The following is a 16,219-nucleotide window of genomic DNA, read 5'->3' on the forward strand; positions in this document are numbered from 1 at the left end:
AATTTGATGATTAAAAACCACTTGTAAATAACTCTTGAATTAAACGGATACATATTATAAAACATTTAATTACCAAGGAAATAATTGTCTGGTCCTCAAGTGTCAGTAATTAACCTTGAAGTCTTATTTGTTTAATTTCCGGAAGAATTCTCAATACAATACTTCTTCCTCATACTTTCCACAGAAACATCTCCTGATCATTCCTGATGATTTCTGGATGTGCCTGATTTAAAAGAATATTCATTGTCCTGTTGTTCCAGTGTTGCTGCTTCAGTCCATTTAACCCAACAATAAGAAATACCTTCTGTTAAGTTGACACATAGTTAAAATGGCCTAGGTTAATTATTGAGTGTCCATCCCATAGGCTGGAGGCCAGGAGAGCTTGGGTCAGGAGAATCAGGTACTGTGCAAAGTGCTTCACATACATTATCTCATTGATTCCTTGGAAGGCAGATAGATGGTGGTGTTCCCATTTTACAGATGTGGCAACGGACACAGAACCTGCAAGTGATAGAACCAAGATTGGAATCCAGGGCTGACTTTGCTGCCCATCTTCTGTTGCCTAGGCTGTGCTCTTCTTACCAAAGGTTTCTTTTCACTAGAAAGAGAAGCACCTTACTTTTACCAAATGTGATAGAAACTGTTGAATATAATTGAACTTGAAGAACAAAACTAAACACTTTTTTAAAAAGCTCATTTTATCTTCTGTTTAATAAAATTAGGCTATAATTGTAACTTCTATGTGTTAATTCTTAGGCTTAAAAAAATGAATAGTTTCCTTGATTTTTGTTATATTTTTCCTGAAAAACTACATGACCTTCTTTGCGATGTTTGACTTTTGCACAAGATCATAAGTAGGGGCATTTTTGTAAAACCTATGCCGTGGTTTAAACAGTTTCCCCCAAAGCCTTTTGGAATCCATTGCTACACAAATCATTCTCCTTTAAAGTGTCTTTTATGTCCCTGTTGATTTTTCCTTCTTTAATTCTTAATTAGTCTAACTCTTCCTGATCCTTGTTTGACTTGGTATGATTCTAGTATTCTCCAACGTGACTTTCATCGAACTCATAAAATTGCTCATCCTTTATAAGATTTGCAGTTTCTTTTTAAAGTTTTTTTTGCATTGTGTTCGCATTATAACTATGTAGTGCTCTTGACGCTATAGCATCTGAGTCAGAGAAACTGCTCACACTTGGTGATATAACAGGTGGGGGGGTGACGTGGGGGGATGGGGATGGATGTGATTGCTCTTCTCTCAGGCAGGGTTGAGTGCTTACTCACTTGGTAAGTGGTCAGTGGAGAACTGTTTCATATTAAGATGATGTTTGCTTCTCTCTGTGACCTTCTAAATATAGGTCTCAATATCAAGTAACTTCCGGTAATGAGTGCTCCAATAATGAATATCTTTGGAATTCATCTACTTTTTTGCATCCTTACTGCCAGTTACTTAATGAATAATGAAGGCTTTCTTCTCTCGCCTGGGTGATTGAAACTTCTTTCCTGAGCTTTCCTAGTTCATTCCGTTCTTTACAGTTAGGTTGCTGTCTTTCTAAATTAATACTCTTCTTAAACTTAAATCTCTTCAACAACTCTCCAGGGGCCCTTACGATAAAGTACAAGTTCCTTAAAGACTTGTGGTTTACTAGGCCCCTCCCTGCTTGTCAGTGTTCAGCTTTTGCTTCTTGACATTATCAGTTCTAGCTGAGTGATGAGTACTTTTACTCCTAGGACTTTGCTCTTACTCTGCTGGGAACAGTCTTCCTCCTCTCTTCAATCCCCCTTCTTACTTCGCTCCCCCATCCCCTTTACCTAGGTGATGCTTATTCATCTTTAGGTGTCAAATGTCACTTTCTCTGGGAGTCTTTTCTAACCTTTCAAGACTGGGCTTTCTGCTTTTTCTCTGTTTTCCCAGACCATATTGTATTTACCTCTACTTTAGTTCTTAGCATATAGTATTTGCTCACCAGCATTGCCCTCTAGATGGTAAACTCTGTGAAGAGTTGAATGAATGAATAATTTCAGCTCTGCTCTGCACTAGCATTATGACCTTTGGTAAGCCTGTCAATCTTCCTGGGTCTCATTTTCTCGTCTGTAAAATGAAATAATTTGATTAGGTGACTTCAAAGAGTTCTTTCAGCTTTAAAAAATTCTGACTTCCAAAATTCTTTCTCATGTCCATTTAATTTGCAGTTTCTGCGTTTGAAACAAAGCTCATCTGATTTGCCTAATTAAACAATTAAAGAGTAAACAAGGGGCTTCCCTGGTGGCGCAGTGGTTGAGAATCTGCCTGCTAATGCAGGGGACACGGGTTCAAGCCCTGGTCTGGGAAGATCCCACATGCCGCGGAGCGGCTGGGCCCGTGGGCCACAACTACTGAGCCTGCGCGTCTGGAGCCTGTGCCCCGCAACGGGAGGGGCCGCGATAGTGAAAGGCCCGCGCACCGCAATGAAGAGCGGTACCCGCACCGCGATGAAGGGTGGCCCCCGCTTGCCTCAACTAGAGAAAGCCCTCGCATGAACCGAAGACCCAACACAACCAAAAATAAAATAAAATAAATAAATAAAGTAGCTATAAAAAAGAAAAGTGCTTTAAAAAAAAAAAAAATCTTAAAAAAAAAAAAAAAAAAAAAAGAGTAAACAAGAAGCATTATACTTTCTCCTTGAACGAGTGCCAGTTCTTTTGTTGCTGTTTCCTTTTTGCTGATGGCATGAGGCCATTTTTGAATATGAGCATATTGTTGCTCATGCACAAGGGCTTTTAAAATGTCAAGTACTTGTTGTTTGCCAGGTTTCCTTTTCTCAGCACAAATTGAAGCACAGTATGCATGCTTTTCTCCCGTGGTAGTTATTGTTACGAATCCCCTTCTACCCAACCGCATTTGCTGTTCCTGTGGGCTAAGAGAATGCAGTGGTTCTGGAAGGGCAGCACTGCACCACGGCGCTGCTTGTGAACTGAATTCCAGCCTGAGATGTAATTCCTATGATCTTGATATATGACACTTGAATTCCATTAACGTGCATGGGATTCTTCTTGACATCTTTCTGGAAGTTGCCAAAGCTGGGCACCAGCAATGTGAGATCAGTGTCTGGAAGTGAAGTGAAGCAAGCAGTCATCCAGGCTTTGCAGAAATTGCCTTTGCTTCCTAAAGCCCAAATTACTTTCATTTCCTTCCTTTTCATGCATCGAAGAGTATTTCCTTCAATGATATAATTATCTTAGCTGTGTTTTCTGTGGAAAACCAAAATTTTAGTAATGGATGAATAAGGGGACGTACTGTTTGTGATTATATTCAACTGTTAGCAACACCTAGGGAATAATTTTGTTTCTGGCACTAGGACAGAACAATTTGGAAAGGCTTCAGGTCTGAACTCTCTCTGTTGCCAGGTGTTATTTTGTTACTGTGCTATTGTGGGTAGCTGTGGGGGAGTGGAAATCATACTGGACTGGAAGGTAGAATACAACTGGGCTGGAATGTTTTCACTTCACTAGTTCTGGATCTGTAGGCAGGGTATTTAACCTCCTTTGTCAGAACAAACCTCTGGTTTTTCATCAGTAAAGTGGGGATACTAATACTCTAATTCACAAAAGGCTGAGGACTGAATAATCTCTGCACAAAGTTGTATAAATCACGGGTGGTTCAAGCAAATTTTAGAAATATTGGTAACGGAAAACATTTCTATCTTCAAAAGTAAGAATTTTGTACTGGTTAATGCAGCCCAGAGATAGAGTTGGCTTTCTTGTGATCTAATGAATTCCTCATTAGTGGCCAGCCTGAGTGTTCTCTCTAATATTGTGAGTCTATAATTCAGTGATACTTTACTACTGAAAGGGGGCATTGAATCTAGTCTTCTGGGTAACTCTCGTCCTGGGATAGTGTAGTGGGAGTTATCTGTAGCTGTGCAACCGATTACCCTGAGAACTTAATAGCTGGGAGCAGCCATCGTTTGTTACCTCAGAGTTTCTCTGGGTCAGGATTCCAGGTGCGGCCGAAGTGTTCTGGGCGGGGTCTCTCCCATGGCTGCAGTGCAGGCGTCGTCTGGGGCTGCAGTCCTTGCCGGGCTGCTGAGGTGGGATCTGCTCGCCTGAGTGCTTGCGGGCAGGTGTCAGAAGATGTGTTTCCGATCTCACTCCTGAGGTCTCTTCCGAGGGCTGCCTCACCTCATGGCAGTGGTTTCCCTGAGTGAGAGAAAACACCCACAACAGAAGCCAGTCCTTTATAATCTAATCTCAGACGTGTCAGGCCATCCGTTCTGTGTTCTCTTCCTTAGAGGCAGATCAGCAAGTCCCGGCCACACTCGGGGAAGGGGAAGACACGGTGGTGTGAATTCCAGGAGGCGCAGATCTCTGGGGGCCATCTCAGAGGCCGCCTGCGCAGCTGGATTTCATGCAGCCTTTGTGTGGCGAAGCGGCGTGGGGTAGACTTGACTTCCCAAGTCCTGTTTTGTAATCCTGAGTTATATCTAGTTATTTTTTTAATGTTCTCAAGGGGAAGTCGTTTTTTGAATTTGTTGAAGCCCATCCTAAAGTCCCTTTAGCGGTTTTCTGTAATGGAGATGAATGTCTTTTGTTCAGCATCCTTGTCTGAACTCTAGAAGCGGTTGTATAGAACTTGAAGCCCGTTTCAGTAGTTTTTGAAGTGCTGTCAGATGGAATACGATGAAGTACCTTCACTGTATCTTTTGTTTTCTAAGACTGTAATTGTACCTTATGTTTTCAAAAATTTACAAGGTGCTTGATAGCATTATAACAGCACCACTTTCTGAGCCGTTATTTAGGCTTCACAGAGACTCCAGGTACATGGTGTTATGGAGTAGATTGTAGGTAATCACTCTTTGATCAAATACTGTTACGACTGTTCAGTCTTCTCAGGGAGGTTTCGTAGGCATTTAAGAAAGCATCCTTTTTTATTCTGAGCAGTCTGCTGACTTATGGTATCATGTTGCCTGTTAAAAGAGGACAAATTGACTTAGAATTAATTTTTATTAAACTGAAATAAGTGTGGGCTTCATTGTATTTCCCAGTTCTTTCTCAAAAACCAAAGCTCCCTTTTGCAGAAAAGTAGCTTGCCAGCGAAGAAAGAGCACGGGACTGGGAGCCAGTGTACCTGTACTTAAGTCCTGGCTTTGTCCTTAAATCTGTGTTTGACCTTGGGACATTAACTCATCATGTGGGGCTTCAGCGTTCCCATATGATGTTTTCTTCCAACTTTAAAATGGTATTCAATTTCTTTTCTCCTCCAGGACAGTCTTGGGGGTAACAGCAAGACAGCCATGGTAGCTACTGTGAGTCCGGCCGCTGACAACTATGACGAAACCCTTTCAACCCTGCGGTATGCAGATCGTGCCAAGAACATTGTGAACCACGCTGTGGTGAATGAGGATCCCAATGCACGGATTATCCGGGATCTCCGGGAAGAAGTAGAAAAACTCCGAGAGCAGCTAACCAAAGCAGAGGTATGAGGCACAGCTGAGCAGCATTATGGGTCTAGGAAAATCTAGTAAAGATAGAACTTGAATTTTCTTCCCCCAGGGCCATAAGTGATGAGTAGAATTTTTGAATTTCCTATAGGAAGAGAAATTTGAGATGAGTAATAAAGGAAGACAGATAAATTGTCATAGTTGAAATTTAGATAGTTTTTACAGGTGTTAAAGGATTGAATAGGAGGAGAGAATAAGGGGAATTGAGAAAATGTTTCTTTCCACAGTATAGGCAGCAGATGAGAAAAGAGGTACAGTAGAATAGGGTAGAGAAAGAGAGATGCTTGAAACTAAAATAGATACAACTTAATAGTAGTGCAGCAAATGGTGGCGAATGTGCATAGGCTAATTAGAAGAGGAATCAAACAGATTTTTGTTGTATCAGATGTTCACAGGTTGAAGTCCAAACAGAAATCCTAAGGAGGTCTTGCACACCATAATAAGCTAGTTTTTCCATGTTATGGGTTAATTATGTTCATAGGAAAAAATATAGCAGAAGTAGCCATCTGTTTAAAAGTGTTCTGTTTCACTATCCTTTGTACATTCTATAGTGTATGATATTTATGTTCCATTACTGAATTTAAAACCTACACAATTCTAACCAAAAATCTTTTTTAAAATTTTTAAAGATTTATTTTTAAAAATTTATTTTACTGAGGTATAGTTGATTTATAGTGTTGTGTTAATTTCTGCTGTGCAGCACAGTGATTCAGTTCTATACGTATTCTTTTTCATATTCTTTTCCATTATGGTTTATTACAGGATATCGAATATAGTTCCCTGTGCTATTCAGTAGGACCTTTTTGTTTATCCATTCTATACATAATCGTTTCAAATGCTTATCCTTTTATCAAAAATGGGATAGAGTGTCAGATTCAGGATCCCTACTTTAATTAACATTTCTGTTCCCATGATTTCCAAGCACTGTGGGATTCTTTCTTGGGCCTGAGACCATAGCCCTCTTCTTTCTCATGACCTGTTTTCTGATAGTATAACAGTAAATTACATGGTCAAAACAATTATCTTGATTGTATTTTTTTTTTTTTTTTCAGTATAATTTTTTTTTTTTTTTTTATTCACACACACACACACTGTATTTTATTTTTACAAGACATAAATAGACTGACACCAAGCATTGTACATGGATGACCACAACAAAAGCAACAATGATTGCAATTACCAAACATGAAACACACTCATACTATGTCATAATATTGACATTCAGTCCAGTAATCCTCCACTGTAACAGCTCCTTTACTTTGCAGTGAAAATTGATTTGTATATTCTTTGCCTCTGAGTCCTTGTGGGATTTTTTTTTTTTTAAATTCAGACAGAAAGTCACAAAAATTATACTCATCCTCATCAGTTCACTCAGTCCCATGTAATTAATTTTTTTTCATCTTGATCTTTTGTTAGCACTTTTATGAGTTCATCAGTTTTTCATTAGAGTTCTGAAAATGCTTATTCATTCAGTTCAGCAGTACATTCAGTTACCAGAAACCTGTACTTGTCAGAGTCTTTTCCATGAATTTCTTGAAGATGAAACCCTTTTATAGGAACATATTTGCAAAATCATCAGAGTACACCCAGAACTGTCTGTAAATGACAAAAGACTTAAAAATGACCACGGTTAAAGATTTGATGAAAGTTCGTAATAATGCAGTTGACAAGAAAATTAGTTATTTCTGAGATATACATTTTAAAGTAATAACTAGGATTATTACTTATAACATTATACCAGAACATATAAGATTTTTAGAAATTTCATGTAATGTCTGAAACATTTATATTAACATATTTCCATACATATTTCCATACAAATACAAATATAAGATTTTTAGAAATTTCATGTAATGTCTGAAACATTTATATTAACATATTTCCATACATATTTCCATACAAATACAAATATAAGATTTTTAGAAATTTCATGTAATGTCTGAAACATTTATATTAACATATTTCCATACAAATAACCCAATGAAAGTTTAGTATTAGTTGTTTTGTTTGTTTTTTTATACTGCAGGTTCTTATTAGGCATCAGTTTCATACACATCAGTGTATACATGTCAATCCCAATTGCCCAATCCAGCACACCACCATCCCCACCTCACCGCAGTTTTCCCCCCTTGGTGTCCATATGACCATTCTCTACATTTGTGTCTCAACTTCTGCCCTGCAAACTGGCTCATCTGTACCATTTTCTAGGTTCCGCATACATGCATTAATATACGATATTTGTTTTTCTCTTTCTGACTTACTTCACTCTGTATGACAGTCTCTAGATCCATCCATGTCTCAACAAATGACTCAATTTCGTTCCTTTTTATGGCTGAGTAATATTCCATTGTATATATGTACCACAACTTCTTTATCCATTCGTCTGTTGATGGGCATTTAGGTTGCTTCCATGACCTGGCTATTGTAAATAGTGCTGCAATGAACATCGGGTGCATGTGTCTTTTTGAATTACGGTTTTCTCTGGGTATATGCCCAGTAGTGGGATTGCTGGGTCATATGGTAATTCTATTTTTAGTTTTTTAAGGAACCTCCATACTGTTCTCCATAGTGGCTGTATCAATTTACATTCCCACCAACAGTGCAAGAGGGTTCCCTTTTCTCCACACCCTCTCCAGCATTTGTTGTTTGTAGATTTTCTGATGATGCCCATTCTAACAGGAGTGAGGTGATACCTCATTGTAGTTTTGATTTGCATTTCTCTAATAATTAGTGATGTTGAGCATCTTTTCATGTGCTTCGTGGCCATCTGTATGTCTTCTTTGGAGAAATGTCTATTTAGGTCTTCTGCCCATTTTTGGATTGGGGTGTTTGTTTCTTTGATATTGAGCTGAATGAGCTGTTTATATATTTTGGAGATTAATCCTTTGTCCGTTGATTCATTTGCAAATATTTTCTCCCATTCTGAGGGTTGTCTTTTCGTCTTGTTTATGGTTTCCTTTGCTGTGCAAAAGCTTTGAAGTTTCATTAGGTCCCATTTGTTTATTTTTATTTTTATTTTCATTACTCAAGGAGGTGGATCAAAAAAGATCTTGCTGCAATTTATGTCAAAGAGTGTTCTGCCTACGTTTTTCTCTAAGAGTTTTTATAGTGTCCAGGCTTATATTTAGGTCTCTAATCCATTTTGAGTTTATTTTTGTGTATGGTGTTAGGGAGTATTCTAATTTCATTCTTTTACATGTAGCTGTCCAGTTTTCCCAGCACCACTATTGAAGAGACTGTCTTTTCTCCATTGTATATCTTTGCCTCCTTTGTCATAGATTAGTTGACCATAGGTGCGTGGGTTAATCTCTGGGCTTTCTATCTTGTTCCATTGATCTATGTTTCTGTTTTTGTGCCAGTACCATACTGTCTTGATTACTGTAGCTTTGTAGTATAGTCTGAAGTCAGGGAGTCTGATTCCTCCAGCTCCATTTTTTTGCCTCAAGACTGCTTTGGCTATTCGGGGTCTTTTGTGCCTCCATACAAATTTTAAGATGATTTGTTCTAGCTCCGTAAAAAATGCCATTGGTAATTTGATAGGGATTGCATTGAATCTGTAGATTGCTTTGGGTAGTATACTCATTTTCACAATGTTGATTCTTCCAATCCAAGAACATGGTATATCTCTCCATCTGTTGGTATCATCTTTAATTTCTTTCATCAGTGTCTTATAGTTTTCTGCATACAGGTCTTTCGTCTCCCTAGGTAGGTTTATTCCTAGGTATTTTATTCTTTTTGTTGCAATGGTAAATGGGAGTGTTTCCATAATTTCTCTTTCAGATTTTTCATCATTAGTGTATAGGAATGCAAGAGATTTCTGTGCATTAATTTTGTATCCTGCAACTTTACCATATTCATTAATCAGCTCTAGCAGTTTTCTGGTGGCAGTTTTAGGATTCTCTATGTATAGTATCATGTCATCCGCAAACAGTGACAGTTTTACTTCTTCTTTTCCAATTTGTATTCCTTTTATTTCTTTTTCTTCTCTGATTGCCGTGGCTAGGACTTCCAGAACTATGTTGAATAATAGTGGTGAGAGTGGACATCCTTGTCTCGTTCCTGATCTTAGAGGAAATGCTTTCAGTTTTTCACCATTGAGAATGATGTTTGCTGTGGGTTTGTCATATATGGCCTTTATTATGTTGAGGTAGGTTCCCTCTATGCCCACTTTCTGGAGAGTTTTTATCAGAAATGGGTGTTGAATTTTGTCAAAAGCTTTTTCTGCATCTATTGAGATGATCATATGGTTTTTATTCTTCAATTTGTTAATATGGTGTATCACATTGATTGATTTGCGTATATTGAAGAATCCTTGCATCCCTGGGATAAATCCCACTTGATCGTGGTGTATGATCCTTTTAATGTGTTGCTGGATTCTGTTTGCTAGTATTTTGTTGAGGATTTTTGCATCTATATTCATCAGTGATATTGGTCTGTAATTTTCTTTTTTTGTAGTGTCTTTGTCTGGTTTTGGTATCAGGGTGATGGTGGCCTCATAGAATGAGTTTGGGAGTGTTCCTTCCTCTGCAATTTTTTGGAAGAGTTTGAGAAGGATGGGTGTTAGCTCTTCTCTAAATGTTTGATAGAATTCACCTGTGAAGCCATCTGGTCCTGGACTTTTGTTTGTTGGAAGATTTTTAATCACAGTTTCAATTTCATTACTTGTGATTGGTCTGTTCATATTTTCTGTTTCTTCCTGATTCAGTCTGGGAAGGTTATACCTTTCTAAGAATTTGTCCATTTCTTCCAGGTTGTCCATTTTATTGGCATAAAGTTGCTTGTAGTAGTCTCTTAGGATGCTTTGTATTTCTGTGGTGTCTGTTGTAACTTCTCCTTTTTCATTTCTGATTTTATTGATTTGAGTCCTCTCCCTCTTTTTCTTGATGAGTCTGGCTAATGGCTTATCAATTTTGTTTATCTTCTCAAAGAACCAACTTTTAGTTTTATTGATCTTTGCTATTGTTTTCTTTGTTTCTATTTCATTTATTTCTGCTCTGATCTTTATGATTTCTTTCCTTCTGCTAACTTTGGGTTTTGTTTGTTCTTCTTTCTCTAGTTTCTTTAGGTGTAAGGTTAGATTGTTTACTTGAGATTTTTCTTGTTTCTTGAGGTAGGCTTGTATAGCTATAAACTTCCCTCTTAGAACCGCTTTTGCTGCATCCCATAGGTTTTGGGTCGTCGTGTTTTCATTGTCATTTGTCTCTAGGTATTTTTTGATTTCCTCTTTGATTTCTTCAGTGATCTCTTGGTTATTTAGTAACGTATTGTTTAGCCTCCATGTGTTTGTCCTTTTTACGTTTTTTTCCCTGTAATTCATTTCTAATCTCATAGCGTTGTGGTCAGAAAAGATGCTTGATATGATTTCAATTTTCTTAAATTTACTGAGGCTTGATTTGTGACCCAAGATGTGATCTATCCTGGAGAATGTTCCGTGCGCACTTGAGAAGAACGTGTAATCTGCTGTTTTTTGGATGGAATGTCCTATATATATCAATTAAATCTATCTGGTCTATTGTGTCATTTAAAGCTTCTGTTTCCTTATTTATTTTCATTTTGGATGATCTGTCCATTGGTGTAAGTGAGGTGTTAAAGTCCCCCACTATTATTGTGTTACTGTCGATTTCCTCTTTTATAGCTGTTAGCAGTTGCCTTATGTATTGAGGTGCTCCTATGTTGGGTGCATATATATTTATAATTGTTATATCTTCTTCTTGGATTGATCCCTGGATCATTATGTAGTGTCCTTCCTTGTCTCTTGTAACATTCTTTATTTTAAAGTCTATTTTATCTGATATGAGTATAGCTACTCCAGCTTTCTTTTGATTTCCATTTGCATGGAATATCTTTTTCCATTCCCTCACTTTCAGTCTGTATGTGTCCCTAGGTCTAAAGTGGGTCTCTTGTAGACAGCATATATATGGGTCTTGTTTTTGTATCCATTCAGCCAGTCTATGTCTTTTGGTTGGGGCATTTAATCCATTCACGTTTAAGGTAATTACCGATATGTATGTTCCTATGACCATTTTCTTAATTGTTTTGGGTTTGTCTTTGTAGGTCCTTTTCTTCTCTTGTGTTTCCCACTTAGAGAAGTTCCTTTAGCATTTGTTGTAGAGCTGGTTTGGTGGTGCTGAATTCTCTTAGCTTTTGTTTGTCTGCAAAGCTTTTGATTTCTCCATCAAATCTAAATGAGATCCTTGCCGGGTAGAGTAATCTTGGTTGTAGGTTCTTCCCTTTCATCACTTTAAGTATATCATGCCACTCCCTTCTGGCTTGCAGAGTTTCTGCTGAGAAATCAGCTGTTAACCTTATGGGAGTTCCCTTGTATGTTATTTGTCGTTTTTCCCTTGCTGCTTTCAATAATTTTTCTTTGTCTTTAATTTTTGCCACTTTGATTACTATGTGTCTCGGCGTGTTTCTCCTTGGGTTTATTCTGTATGGGACTCTCTGCGCTTCCTGGACTTGGGTGGCTATTTCCTTTCCCATGTTAGGGAAGTTTTCGACTATAATCTCTTCAAATATTTTCTCTGGTCCTTTCTCTCTCTCTTCTCCTTCTGGGACCCCTATAATGCGAATGTTGTTGCGTTTAATGTTGTCCCAGAGGTCTCTTAGGCTGTCTTCATTTCTTTTCATTCTTTTTTCTTTAGTCTGTTCTGCAGCAGTGAATTCCACCATTCTGTCTTCCAGGTCACTTATCCGTCTTCTGCCTCAGTTATTCTGCTATTGATTCCTTCTAGTGTAGTTTTCATTTCAGTTATTGTATTGGTGATCTCTGTTTGTTTGTTCTTTAATTCTTCTAGGTCTTTGTTAATCATTTCTTGCATCTTCTCAATCTTTGCCTCCATTCTTATTCCGAGGTCCTGGATCATCTTCACTATCATTATTCTGAATTCTTTTTCTGGAAGGTTGCCTATCTCCACTTCATTTAGTTGTTTTTCTGGGGTTTTTTCTTGTTCCTTCATCTGGTGCATAGCCCTCTGCCTTTTCATCTTCTCTATCTTTCTGTAACTGTGGTTTTTGGTCCACAGGCTGCAGGATCGTAGTTTTTCTTGCTTCTGTTGTCTGCCCTCTGGTGGTTGAGGCTATCTAAGAGGCTTGATGGGAGGCTCTGGTGGTGGGTAGAGCTGACTGTTGCTGTGGCGGTCAGAGCTCAGTAAAACCTTAATCCACTTGACTGTTGATGGGTGGGGCTGGGTTCCCTCCCTGTTGCTGTGGCGGTCAGAGCTCAGTAAAACCTTAATCCACTTGACTGTTGATGGGTGGGGCTGGGTTCCCTCCCTGTTGGTTGTTTTGCCTGAGGCAACCCAACACTGGAGCCTACCGGTGCTCTTTGGTGGGGTCAATGGCAGACTCTGGGAGGGCTCACGCCAAGGAGAACTTCCCAGAGCCTCTGCTGCCAGTGTCCTTATCCCCACGGTGAAACAGAGCCACCACTCGCCTCTGCAGGAGACCCCCCCAACACCAGCAGGTAGGTCCGGTTCAGTCTCCCCCAGGGTCACTGCTCCTTCCCCTGGGTCCCGATGCACACATTACTTTGTGTGTGCCCTCCAAGAGTGGGGTCTCTGTTTCCCCCAGTCCTGTCAAAGTCCTGCAATCAATTCCCTCTAGGCTTCAAAGTCTGATTCTCTAGGAATTCCTCCTCCCGTTGCCGGACCCCCAGGTTGGGAAGCCTGACGTGGGGCTCAGAACCTTCACTCCAGTGGGTGGAATTCTGTGGTATAAGTGTTCGCCAGTCTGTGAGTCACCCACCCAGCAGTTATGGGATTTGATTTTACTCTGATTGCGCCCCTCCTACCGTCTCACTGTGGCTTCTCCTCTGTCCTTGGACGCGGGGTATCCTCCTTGGTGAAGTCCAGGGTCTTCCTGTCAATGATTGTCCAGCAGCCAGTGGTGATTCTGGTGCTCTCGCAAGAGGGAGTGAGAGCACGTCCTTCTACTCCGCCATCTTGGTTAATCTCCTTGATTGTATTTTTGCCTGTTGAATCTTATCCTGTTTTTACAGGAATAATTTTCCAGTTCATCAAGATTCTTTGAAAGTTTGTTTCTGTCTTCCTGGTATCAATAACACCATCCAGTTTTCAACATGGGCAAATTTAGTCTGCATATATTTGAAGAAATACCCAAAGTCATCAATAAAGAGTAGAATGAGTCACACATATGCGTCTAGACCTATTGAGATTTTAAAAAATAAGCCCTTGGTAGCTTGAACTTTTTATCTCCCTAAATGTAATTAGATCTCACAGTAACAACAGGTTAGAGAAACATGAAAAGGTTAAGTCTTCTTTCCAACCCACTGGATAACTGGGTGAGTCTGTGGGACCCACACGGTCTGGATGCTGCGGGTCAGTGACAGTCCTTGTGTCTTAGGCAGGTCAGGGACCCCAGGGAGCTGCAGAGCTAAGAGGAGTGAGGTTGTTCGTCTATGTCCTCCTGGATTTCGCGAATTCTTTTTTCAGGGCATCGTACAGACATTCCATGAAATAAACATTTTGCTTGCAGGCAATGAAATCTCCAGAGCTGAAAGACCGGCTGGAAGAATCAGAGAAGCTAATCCAGGAAATGACTGTGACCTGGGAGGAGAAATTAAGGAAAACCGAGGAGATTGCCCAGGTTCGTGCTTCCTGCTTAAGGAGAGAGAAACGTCGTGGCAGTTTGCGCAGTGCAACGCAGCGCATGTTTCTGATTTCTTTTTGATTTTTAGCTTTGAAGGTGGAGAATCTAGCAGATTAAGATTTAAATAAGATCTAAATCCAGGAGTCTGTACTTTACAAAGTTCATTTGAAGGATAAAGACATAATTACAATTAATGGATTGTTCATTATGTAAGAAAAATATTTTTGGTGTCATAAAATGTTTTAAATGATATAACTAGCCATTGGCTCTGAACACCCAATTCTGTTAAGTGCTTTGCAAACATAAGGAACTTACCCAACTGCAAAATTATTCGTAGTAGATATTTAGGCTATGAGCTTCTTGCTTCCATATGACAACTCAGTAAAAGTAATATGAAATACCTAAATCTGAGGTGACTGTCTCTCATTTTTAGACCATTAAATATAAAGTGGTGAAATCTTCCAGTGGGTGCATTAGCACTTGGAAAAAATCCTAAAATGTCCAACTGTGTGCTTAGTAAAAGGTTTACTCTGTGACTTTCCTCTTAGATGCTTATTCAGCCTCTGATTTAGAAATATATATGATAATGTGGAGGTCAGTACCACACTGAGCAGTCTTCTCATGACTGGATAACTCTGATGGTAACTATTTAACTGAAATCTTTTATTCTTCCATTTCTGCTCATTGGCCTTAGTTTGTTCTTCCAAAGCTAAGAGAATAAGTGTCCCACTTGTATGTAGTAAGTAATAATAACAATAATAACCAATACTTATTGGGTACACGTACATGTTGGGTCCTATGCTAAGCGCTTTTAAATATACAGTATTTTATTTAATCCTCCCAATAGCCCTGCAAGATAGGGTCTGTTATTACCCAGATATTGAAAGTCACCTCTACCTCTTCCCCTCCTTTTCTAAAATTAAAAATTTCTTGTGTTTTCAGCTGTTCCTTGTATTAACAAAATAGAGCTTGCTACTTCTTTTGTTACCCAGTAGATTCCATCTTTCAATGTGCTGTCCAGAATCAATTGATACATCAGATGTTGTAGGACAGTACTATTATTATGTAGCATAAGGTGGATGTTAGATTTATATTAGTGCAGACTAGGATTTAAGTTGATTTTTAAACATTTTTATTACAGTCCTTTTCAAAATAAGTAAAAATATGAGTGTAAGAGTGTAATAAATCCACATGTACCCGTTACCCAATTTCATTAAAGACCAACATAAGACAAGTCTTGTTTTATCTGTATCCCTGCACTGAGTTATCTTAAAGCATATCCCTCAAATTACAGAGAAGAGAATACACCAGTGTATAAACTTTACTTCTCATTACATATTACACTTGCTGTTTTTCATAAATTAAATTCTTATTTAATAAGAATTAATTCTAATTATCATCCAGTTTGGAACTAATTTATATGAGCATTTTTGAGCTGCTCTGAAAATAAAACATTGACTTTGAAGTGCTATCGTACTTGGGTTGCTTTGCTCTGATGCAAAGCAGGGGAGGTCTAAGTGAGAGTGTAGTGCTGATGCGGCTTATCTGTAGCATCTTTCCTCACCTAGCCGTCCTCTCCCTCGGTCATATGCCCCTTTTGAGGACAGCCTGATTTTATCCAACACCTCGTTGAACACCTTATCGTTCCAAGCCCCCAGGCTTCCGTGCTGCTGAGCTTTCTTCTCCTCTCTCGCTGGTCTATTGGTCACTGACTCCTTTGCAGTACAGACTGGCATTTCCTAAAATATATCTCTGGCAGTATAGCCACAGACTGTTAATAAGTCTTATGGGGAAAAAAATGGTTCATGATCAGATAACTTTGAGGAAACCTAGGTGAACTCAGCCAAATGGATTTCTTTTTTGAAGAGCTTTTTGGGAGTCTGTTCTAAGTCAGCCAGACTCTCAAAGTCCCCTGGCTTCTGTGGCATCTTCCTCTAGTATGCCCGCCCCCAGAGATTGTCCCTGCCGTGAATCCTGTGGAAGCTGTCTGTACCCTTTTGACCCTTAAATCATGAGTACTTTATTTACTATTCAGTTTTTTGTGTATACTTTTATTATCTAATGAGTTTGTAAGGTTCTCAAGAAAAAAGGCTGTATCTCTTAGTTTTTGAAACTATGTGCTCAGTAGTATT

At 39.0% G+C, this 16,219-nt stretch overlaps 1 protein-coding gene across 3 annotated transcripts in view; it reads left to right on the top strand.

Moving 5' to 3' along the window:
- KIF13B (kinesin family member 13B) overlaps positions 1-16,219 on the top strand; it is a 192,676-nt gene that overhangs the window by 81,062 nt on the left and 95,395 nt on the right. For all 3 annotated transcript variants that reach the window (XR_005020172.1, XM_036854067.1, XM_036854068.1), the window contains exons 11-12: positions 5,241-5,453; positions 13,974-14,084. Coding sequence is in view for 2 of the 3 variants with exons in the window: in XM_036854067.1 (XP_036709962.1) it covers positions 5,241-5,453; positions 13,974-14,084 (324 nt within the window). In the remaining variant the exon portion in view is untranslated. The remainder of the gene's footprint in view (positions 1-5,240; positions 5,454-13,973; positions 14,085-16,219) is intronic.

Source organism: Balaenoptera musculus, chromosome 6 (genome assembly GCF_009873245.2).
Source record: "Balaenoptera musculus isolate JJ_BM4_2016_0621 chromosome 6, mBalMus1.pri.v3, whole genome shotgun sequence".
Taxonomy (NCBI): domain Eukaryota; kingdom Metazoa; phylum Chordata; class Mammalia; order Artiodactyla; family Balaenopteridae; genus Balaenoptera; species Balaenoptera musculus.